The 9,306-nt window shown below is 56.1% G+C and overlaps 1 protein-coding gene across 1 annotated transcript; it reads right to left on the bottom strand.

Annotated features, from left to right (window-relative positions):
* Nucleotides 1–10: 10 nt before the first annotated feature.
* ARR3 (arrestin 3) lies at nt 11–7,678 on the bottom strand. The gene is made up of 17 exons (XM_054289679.1): nt 7,623–7,678; nt 6,323–6,372; nt 5,881–5,911; nt 5,490–5,550; nt 5,095–5,139; nt 4,625–4,824; nt 4,456–4,515; nt 4,146–4,213; nt 3,743–3,878; nt 3,578–3,662; nt 3,398–3,470; nt 2,768–2,905; nt 2,283–2,366; nt 2,010–2,033; nt 1,880–1,932; nt 1,493–1,502; nt 11–416 (listed from the first exon to the last, which is right to left on the bottom strand). The coding sequence occupies exons 2-17, from the start codon at nt 6,337–6,339 to the stop codon at nt 317–319; spliced, it is 1,185 nt and encodes a 394-aa protein (XP_054145654.1). The 5' UTR covers nt 6,340–6,372; nt 7,623–7,678; the 3' UTR covers nt 11–316.
* Between the last annotated feature and the right edge of the window lie 1,628 nt (nt 7,679–9,306).

Genomic DNA, 9,306 nt, shown 5'->3' with positions numbered 1-9,306 from the left:
TTGGTATCAATGTCACAGAGCTGTGCACAACATGTCACGGGCAGGTGGCAGCCACGCTGGTGAGGCGCTCGGCCGGGGCCATTGCACCCTGTCCCTGTCCTGGCACCCGTGGGAACAGGGAGCACCGTGGGGCTTTGCAGCGTGGCAGGCCCGGGAGGAGCTGCAGCAGCTCTCACCACCACTACCAGGGCTTGGAGTGGGGGAGAAGGGGGCACCTATGGGGACTGTGGGGGCCTGAGGGGGCTGTGCCAGGTGTGGCACAGTGGGGACACTACAGGTGGCTGTGTCCCAAACTGGGGCGTGGGGGACCAGCAGCTTAGCTCTCCTCTTTCTCAGCTTCCTCCTTCTCATCTTCATCATCCTTCTCCCCCTTGAGCTTCTGGCGAGCAAATTCCTCGATGACAATGTCCTCCTCGCTGGAAGGGAGAGCAGAGCACAGTGAGCCCACAGGAGGAGGGGAAATCCCTGCTGAGCCCAAACCCTGCTCCTGATGGGGACAGCACAGTGGTCACCCCAGTCCTGTCACCCCACTCAGCTCACTGTGAGGCACAGCCTGGCCCCAGCACACAAACCCAGGCCCCATCACTGCATGACCCAAGGAGCTTGGCCTGCAGCTTCTGATGGTTTTTCACACAATATTTTGCATTTCCAAGGGAAAAGAAGGAGAGGAAAACAAAGAGCTGAGTTACCTCCTGGAGAAAGGTAAGCAGCGAGTGACAGCAAGGGAGAGCACAAAGTGAAAAGTGGGGGAGAAAACAGAAAAAAAAAGAGTCAGCACAAGAAATTCCAAAAGCTTGGGAATGTGAAATGGTTTAGCAAAACCTACATGGAGCCATGGTGGATAGAGACCAAGAGATTTCCTCTTTGGAAGTTTAAATGCTCTCACTGAGCTGGGAAAGGGATAAGTGTGAAAGCCTGGAGCTGCAGCCTGGTTTCCCAGGCCCCAAATCCCAGGGCTCACATCGTGCTGCAGGGTGTAACCAGACACAAAACCTTTGGTAGGGCCACGGTGTCAGGAATGGGTTTGGCACTGCAGCTTCCCAGAGAAAAAAAGGAAAAGTCCCAGCTGTAGCTTGAGCTGGAAGAAGCTGATTTGGGAAGAGAAGAGGCCTCTGGTGCTGGGGAATGTTCAGGGGCACAGGGATGTGACTTCCAGCAGCCCAGGGAAATCTGTGTGGGGACAAAAATCATGGAGACATCTTCTCCAGTGATGACACTTGTGGCTGGAAGACACTGCCAGCTGCTTCTGAGGGACAGGGCAAGGCCTGGCCTTGCAGCAGCTGTGGCTGCAGCAAAGGGAATTGTCAAATAAGCCCTGGGAGTTTGCAGAACACATCCCAATCTCAGCATTTGGGAGAGTGGCTGCTGTGACACAGGCTCAGGGCTTTGAGACCTGGGTGGTTTAATCCAAAGGTGTGACCTCAAGCTGGGGTGTCACATCCATCTGTTGTGGATCTGTGTGGTTTGTGTGTTAGAAGGAGCATCTCTTTACCTTGGCTTAGCTGTATTCCAGTGATAAGCACAGGGAGAAAGGGATGGGGAAGAGAAAAGATGTGCAGGTTAATACAGAAAGGACATTTCAACTGACAGCTCTCCTCAATGCTTGGGTGCTTTCCTGGAAAGAGGGACAGTGGGAAGGGTGCTATGGGGAGGACATCTCCCACCCTGCTCCAGGACATCTGGACAGCTGTGCCCATCCCATGGGAAAACTGCTCCCACCCCACTCCAGGACAGCTGGACAGCTGTGCCCATCCCACAGAGGGCACAGCAGGGCCCTTGGCACTGGGGCAGCTGCACCAGAGTTGTTTTCACCAGCTCTCCCTGAAGCAGAAGTGCCTCTTCCCCTCTGATTTTTGGCAGCATCCCACACAGGACTCACAGTCATCAGGCTTTGGGTGCATGAGGATGACAGGCATCTCCACCCCAACATCACTGGAAGGAAAAGCAACTCTGTCAAGGATCCTGCCCAGCACAGCCCCACTCCCAGCCCCACAGGCAGCTCCCCTTACCTGGCAGTGAGATCCCCCAGGATGCTGTGGCAGCAGGAGAGAAGGGACAGAAATGAGCCAAGGCAGAGGACAGAGGTGTTAGGCTGTGCTTTATACTGAGGTGGAAGATGGTTGATAATGGGGGTGGTGGGTGGGGGGTCAGAGAGCAGCCCAGGGGAGCAGGGCAGGGATGAGGGGGCCCGTGGTGAGTGTCCTCTCATTTCCCCAGGGTACAAACCCCCCCAGCACAGCCCAAGCTGATGGCCCCAGACTCCCCTGCCCACAGAGCCTCACCCTCCTCGGGACACCACCAGGTTGACCTTCACTTTGTAGGACACCAGGATGCCCAGCACCTCCTTGTCCATGCCAGGTCTCAGGCTAAGAAAAAGGCAGAGGGGGCCAGTGAGAGGGCAGTGCTGCCTGCAGACCCCATCCACCCCCACCATGGCAGTGCCAGGGTTTGTGTCCTGCACCGTGTGGGGAGCACTGGGGTTTAGCAGGGGAGGAAAGCAGGAGAAGAGAGGGGAGGACACTTGGGGGAAGCCACAGAGAAGCTTCTGGAAGCCCCTTTGAGCTCTGCAGAGGGATTCAGGAGCTTTGAACAACACTGGAACTGGGAACCTACATCTCTCCTATGGGACGGAGAGGTGACAATGTCACAAAATCTCTACATTTTCCAGCTGGATGGGGAGGGCTCAGGAGCCCTTGGTGAGAGCCCAGAGCAGGGGGAAGGGGGGAAAGGCGTGGTGGGGAGCAGGGGGAGCCCATGCAGCCCTCACATGGTGGTGGAGGCCAGGTTGGTGTCCTCGTGCTTGAGTTTGCCATCGAGAGCGAGGCCTCGCTTCTGGCGGTTCGAGGAGAGCAGGGGGGTCACCGAGTACGTTTTGGAGAAGGTGGAATTGGCAGCCACAGTCTCACTGGAAGGGTGGGAGAGAAGAGCTCAGAGCCAGCCCCAGCCTGGGGGTGCTCAGCATCACTGCAGGCACCTGTGCAGGGCCAGCCCTGCCCTCCCCATGCAGCTGCTGGGCCATTTCCTCCTTTCGTTCCCTCCTCTCTTTCCCCTCTATAACCACTTCTTTTTTCTCTGCACCACCTTTGCTCCCTCCCTCCTCGTTCTCAGGGTGGCAGAGGCTGTGTCTGGCCTCAAAAATGCAAAGTGAGGAGATTAAGAAGCCTGGGAGCAGCTGTGCACCTTCCCCAGGGACCTTCCCAGCCACCACCAGCCTGTGCTGGTGGGACGTGGTCCACAGCCTTCCCTGTCCTCTGCTTCCTCTGCACCTGCTCATTTAACACAGACATTTTTGCTGCTTGGTATAAAACTGCCACATCCTCTCCCATCCTCCTCCTCTTCTTCATTTTTCTTCCTCCCTCCCAGAAATGCCACTTCACCTCCAGCCCCCATCCCTTACTTTATCTCCTCGGAGCACACAGTCTTCGTGTATTTATCCAGGGAATACAGGACCACGTCTGTGATCTGATCCACTGGGGACAGACAAGGGGGAGCCGTGTTGGTGACCCGGCAGGGGCTCACAGTCCCCATCTCTGTCAGTGATGGGTGCTGAGACATGTCCCTTCTGCCCCTCTCTCACCTGAGATCTTTATCTTTTTCACAACCTTGTTGGTGGTGTTGTTGATGTTGACGGTCACATTGATGGGATCTCCGTGGTAATAGATCTGCAAGGGGAAGAGGCTCAGTGATGTGACCAGAAATCCTGGTCCCCATCCCTGGCAGAGGGGACAGTGTCCTTACTGACCTCCCTGTCCAGGGAAGCTTCGAGGTGCAGAGGCTTGTCTGACATCATGAACTGCCGGGTGGTCTCGGCTCGCGGGGCCGGTCCTGTCTGCGCTGGGGCGAACTGCACCTTGCGGATGATGAGGCGCACCGAGTTCCTGTGGGGACACAGGTGGCACCCCCAGTGTCCCCCACAGCGTCACAGGGACTCTCTGGGGACTTCACAGTGTCTCCAGCCAAAGGGTGAACGTTTCACCTGGCTCTGACACAGGGATCACTGCCCCAGCTTCAGGCAGTGTTGCCCATCCAAGCATGACACAGGCTGACAGAAGAGCCTCAGCCTGACCCCTAAACTGATCACCCCAAAAAGATCCTGTGGTTTAGTTTTAGAGCCAAAATGGGGGGAAGGGATCCCCTGAAAATACCTCTTGTGGATTTTCTCCTCCAGATTCTCAGCACAAAATCCTTTGACCTCGAAGTCCACGCCACAGGCCTGGGGAAAGGTATGTGGTCACTGAGCAGGAGGGGCTCAGATCTGCCTGAGCTTTAGGTTCCTTGTGTTCCTGCCTTCCTCCTCTACATTCCCAGAGATCCTGGCTCTGACTCCAGCCATCCTCCCTTCCCACCCCTCACTCTATGGGCCATGAGAATCAATTCTCAGTCTTAGCACCCCATAACTCAACCCCTTCCCAGGGGGGATGGTCCAGGGGACACAGGCTGGGGACAGCAGCTCACCTTTCCCACATCATCTGGCCCAGGCTGGAGGGTGATGGAGCAGGGCAGGTTGGTGGCAATCTGGGCAGAGCAGGGAAAGAGAGAAAAAAGAGAATAAAGGGTGTGCTCAGAGCTGAGCCCTGGTGACACCACGGAGCCACATGGCAGGGAGGGGCTGAGCAGCCCTTACCTCAAAGGTGAAGGGGTAAGCGTTCTCCCCGAGCTTCTTCATCAGCTTCTCCTGCAGAGGAGTGAGGGTTTTGGGGGCCTGGTCTGGCACAGGGGGGTACAGCTGGGTGGTCAGCACGTAGATGTCCTTCCTGAAGGTCAGGCCGATCACGTCGAGGTCATCGCGGCCGTAGCGGAAGGCGCAGGTCAGCGTCACATACACTGAGCCAGGCAGGGCAGGGACAAGGGGAGGGGAGGGAAGGCACAGGGGGTGAATAAAGAGGCAAGAAAAACTGTTCAAAAACTCTTCAGCAGGAATGAGACTTCCTCAGACACTAAATATGAACAGGATCCCTCATGTCCTTTGCTGCTGTGGCCCTGATGGACAGCGAGCTGTAGGTGACAAGGAGCAGCTTTAACCCGAGTACAGCCCCAGCTTTGGGCTGGTGCCATCTCATCCCCTCCCCTCATGCTGCATTTCTGTATCCATACCTTTCCTGTCCTTCAGGTACTCCGGGTCAATCAGGCAGACACCATCTGCAAACAAGCAAAAGGAGAAGGACCAGTGAGTTCAGCTGCCAGGGAAGGTCTTTGCTAAAACACAGCTTTTTAAACCCAAATAATCACTTTGCAGCTAGAAGGTGACAAGAAGAGCTGCTGCCAAGGGGGATGGTGATGCCTCCTCCAGCAGCGTGGCTGGGTTGTTTTGCAAAGGGACTTTGTCCCCTTCCCCACTATTTTTCCTAAGGATATTTGCAGGAAGACATGGCATTTGCTCCTCCAGAGCTGCTCCTCCTGCTCTACCAGCAGCCCACAACACTGGGGCTGGCTTCCCCAGCCTCTCTTGCCTGTCCTTCCCCCTCAGTGCTGGGCACTGCCCCACTCACCTACAGATTCCACTGAATCCACGTTGTCCACATAATCTCTCTTCCCCAGGTACAGGGAGAGCTGGAAGCAGCACATGGGAAAAGGGAGGGAGAAAACAAGTTAAGGTTTGCCAGGGAATTCACCCAAATTTCAAAGTCCTGAGTTGTGTCATGGGGTTTGTCACCAGGCTGGACCAGAATCACCTTGAAGGGGTCATATCAGGGTATTTTTTAAATTTCTGTTTTGAAAAGCCAGTCCTGCAGTGGCATTGTGGCAGGTCCAGGAATTAATCAGATTTCAAAGGGAAGGCAGAGCCAGCCTGGATCCTGCGGGCAGATCCAGCCCAGGGGAATCTCAGTACAGCCCAAACCTTGGGCTGGCCACAGGAGGGGACAGGGCACAGAGACTCACCTTGCTGTTGGGGCTGGTCTTCTTGAAAACCCTGTGGAGAAAACAGAGGTGGATGTTTGGGAATGCCTTGGACAAGGCTGGATGGGACACAGGGACATGATGGGCTGCCCTACAAATGTGCTGCATCACCAAGGGTGTCCAGTCCCTGGGGAATTCCATGTCCTGCCAATTCAGGGCCAAACCCACCCTGTGTGGCTGCCCCAGGTGTGCTCCTGAGCTCAGGGTGACCATGGAGGATTCTATGGAGGGCCATGGGGGGATTCTGTGTCTTAAGGGCAAGTAGAAAAGAAAGGCTAACACAGAACTCCATGACAGCTCCATGGGAGCTCACATTCCAGCCCCTGGGAGCAGCAGCTGGGCCGAGCTGGGGTCTCTCTTTCCCCCTCTGCTCCTGCCCTGCTCCATCCCAATTCAAGATAAATAAATCAATAAAGATACTTACTTTGATCCGTCTCCCATTTTAGCTCAGTGCAGGAATGTCCACAAGGAAATCTGTGGGGAGAAACAGGGAAAGCACTGCATGAGGTGCTGGGGAAGAGGCAACTCCACAACTCCAGCCATGGCCACCATCCAGCATCCTGCACATCCCAACAGACTGCAGAGCCCTCGGGACAGGGCACTGCCACCTTTGCAGAGCTTGGGAGCTCCAGGTTTGGCTTTGGGGTGGCACATGGGAGCTGAGCCAGCTCCTTGTTCCCAGCCAAAAAGGTGAGAAAGTGAGAGAGAGTTGCTCCAGAAAAGAGGAAGCACAGGGGTGATTCCTAATGGAGCAGGTTCAAGACCAGGAAAAGCAAGAAAATGAACAAAAGGCCTCATAGAGTCTCAATTTTAATAGTTTTTTCCTGGAAATTTGCTATCATGGCTCAGTGGTAGGAATGGGCTTGTTTTGTCCTGTCACTCACAGGAAGGTGAGGAAAACCCAGGGAGAAAGTCAAGGGAAGCTGAACTGCCCATGGAAAGAGGGGTCTCAGGGCACAGGATCCCTCCTGATCCCCAACCCTCTGTGCTGGGAGTGGGGCTGGAGCTGCCCAGCCCTGCCCAAGCTCTGCTGGCTCCAGCCTGTGGCCAGGAGGAACCTGGAAAGATCCCACTGATCACCAGCTGATTCTGAGATATTAAATGGGATGAGCTCAGCCTCTTAGGGATAGGCAGCTCTGACATGAGCACAGCTTAAGCCCAGGCAGGATTTTAAGCCCCAGGGGCACGTGGACAGTGCTGCCTCTGAACACAACCTCAGGGAAGCTGGTGAGAGAGAAGAAATGGCCATGGGAGTGAGGGGATTAGTCTCTTCCCCACAGGAAGACGAGAGATTAGTCCCAAGCTCAGGATCTTTGAGGTCCTTTGGTGCTGTGGGATGTGAAGTTTGGGAATCTTCACAGGGTGAGAAGGTGCAAAGGGAGTGGGAGCAGAGTTTGGCTCCCTCCAGACCCCAGGAATTGGGGATGAGGCAATGAAAGGTGGAGGGCAGAAGAGCTGAACTCCTGCTCTGCATCTCCCAAGCCCCAAAGAGAGAACTCAGACCCTCCCTGGCTTGGCTCAGCTGTCCCACATGAGTACCCAACCCCTCCACCATGTCCTGTGGCCACACTGGAATCCTTTTTGTCCACATTTTCCCCATTTTTCAGCTGTAAACCACCCTCCTCCCAGCCACAATCCAGCATCAGCGTCCTTGCCCTGTTTTCCAAACCCTCAGAACCCCAGAGCTGTGGCAGGGCCCAGGCAGCAGAGCAGGCAGCACTCACCTGGCAGCTGGATGGACAGACAGACTCTCTCCTCTTGCTCTCCCAGCAGCTCCCAGTGCCACCCAGTCACTACAGGCTGCTCCCAGTGCTGCAGGTTCTTATATCCCCCCTGGCTGTCCCTCCCCTGGCATCTGATCTCGCCCACTCAGCCTTGGCTGGGCTGGGGGGGCTGTGTGTCTGTGAGGGCTCCAGGAGAGGGACTTGAGGGAAGAATCCTATTAGTTGATTAATTGGGGAGACGCTGCATGAGTAAGAGTGGGCTATAAATACAATCCCTTGCTGGAGCCCTGGGAAAGCAGCTTAGAGGGATTGGCAAAGAGGGCTTAGGAGCAAGGTGATGGTAATTGAGGTGGAAGCTCTGCTCCCGGTGGGAAGGAGTGTGGATTCCCACAGGGGCTCTCTGCAGCTGCTCCCATGGCAAGGGGAGGTGGGATGGGTCTGGGCATGGGCTTGGATGGAGGTGGCAGAGGAGGGACCAGCCTGGAGCTCTCCCTTCCCCTCCTGGCTGGATAACAGGAGGATGGAGGCACAAGCAGCTCCCTGCGTGGCCAAGGTGCCCATGAGGTTGCTCACCTGGAGGTGACCTGCCATGGCCCAGGGCACAGAGGGCACCCTCCCCATGGGGACACTGCTGTGCAGGAGGATGGGGTGAAGGCAGGATTCACCCTCCCTGAACCAAGAGGGAAGGACCAGCCAGCCCTGGTGGGTGGGACACAGAGCTGCCACTGCCCCCAGCACAGCCTGCCCAGCCCAGCACTATTTCATAACTCCAGGCTGGCCTTGACTGATCCAATTAGTGCATCATTAACTCCAGCTTTGCTGCAGCAAAGAGGAGACTGTCCAAGAGACAGCTCAAAGTGGCTCTGCTTTATGGCTGCCAGGCAAGCAGAATTCCCACTGCAATCCTGCCACAGTCATTGTGTGGGATACCCTCCTGTGAGAATGGCTCTAAGGATGGGGCACAAGGACAGCCCAGGGCAGCTACAAACTGCTCCAGGAATGTCCCACTCACCCTCCTCACCTCCAGCACCACTCCAGCCCTTCCTTTGGGGCTGCTCTTGGTTCTGTCTCAACCCCCAGAGCTGAGCACTGGGATCAGGATATCCCTGTAGGAACTGTGCCTCCTCCCAGGCCCCTGCATCAGCTCAACACCATTCATCACCTGGCTACCAGCTCCTCCCAAACACAGCTCACCTGTTCCCCCATGGCCACCAGGAGCCAGCATGCCATGCCATGCCATGCCATGCCATGCCATGCCATGCCATGCCATGCCCAGCAGCCCCACTGCCAGGGCTTTAGCTGCCAGCACACGTTCCCTGGGGCCGAGACTTGTGATCTCTTTAACTGCACACAGGAGAGCTGCTTAGGGTCCAGATTAACGGGCGCTATTTCTGCCACAGTCAGGGGGACACGTGAACTGTGACCTTCACACTGGCAGGTGAAAGAGGAGGAGGAGGAGGCAGCTCCACTTGGACACCCTCAGCCTCACCAGGGCCCCCAGCGCTGTGCTTGGGGCACCTAATCCTGTGCTTTGTTTGTGGCTCTTCATTACTTTCTTAATGAAAGTCCTGTGACCAGGGCCACTCACTGGCTCTGCAGGGTCTGCACGGTGTGGTGAGGTGGAGGGCAGGGCTCGCCTTGGGTCCCTCCAGCTCAGCCTAATCCCAGCTGGGTGGATTCAGCC

Source organism: Melozone crissalis, unplaced genomic scaffold, assembly GCF_028551555.1.
Source record: "Melozone crissalis strain CALT ecotype California unplaced genomic scaffold, PUWL_Pcris_2 ptg000068l_1, whole genome shotgun sequence".
NCBI classification, from domain to species: domain Eukaryota; kingdom Metazoa; phylum Chordata; class Aves; order Passeriformes; family Passerellidae; genus Melozone; species Melozone crissalis.
This window is presented reverse-complemented; position numbering and strand designations above follow the sequence as displayed.

Excerpts from the sequence above, each read along its gene's own strand:
- ARR3 (XM_054289679.1), bottom strand. Across the intron at positions 5,551-5,880 it reads AGACCAGCCCCAACAGCAAG|CTCTCCCTGTACCTGGGGAA; the intron begins GTGAGTCTCTGT and ends TGCTGCTTCCAG. Across the intron at positions 4,214-4,455 it reads GGCCAGATGATGTGGGAAAG|GCCTGTGGCGTGGACTTCGA; the intron begins GTGAGCTGCTGT and ends ACCTTTCCCCAG.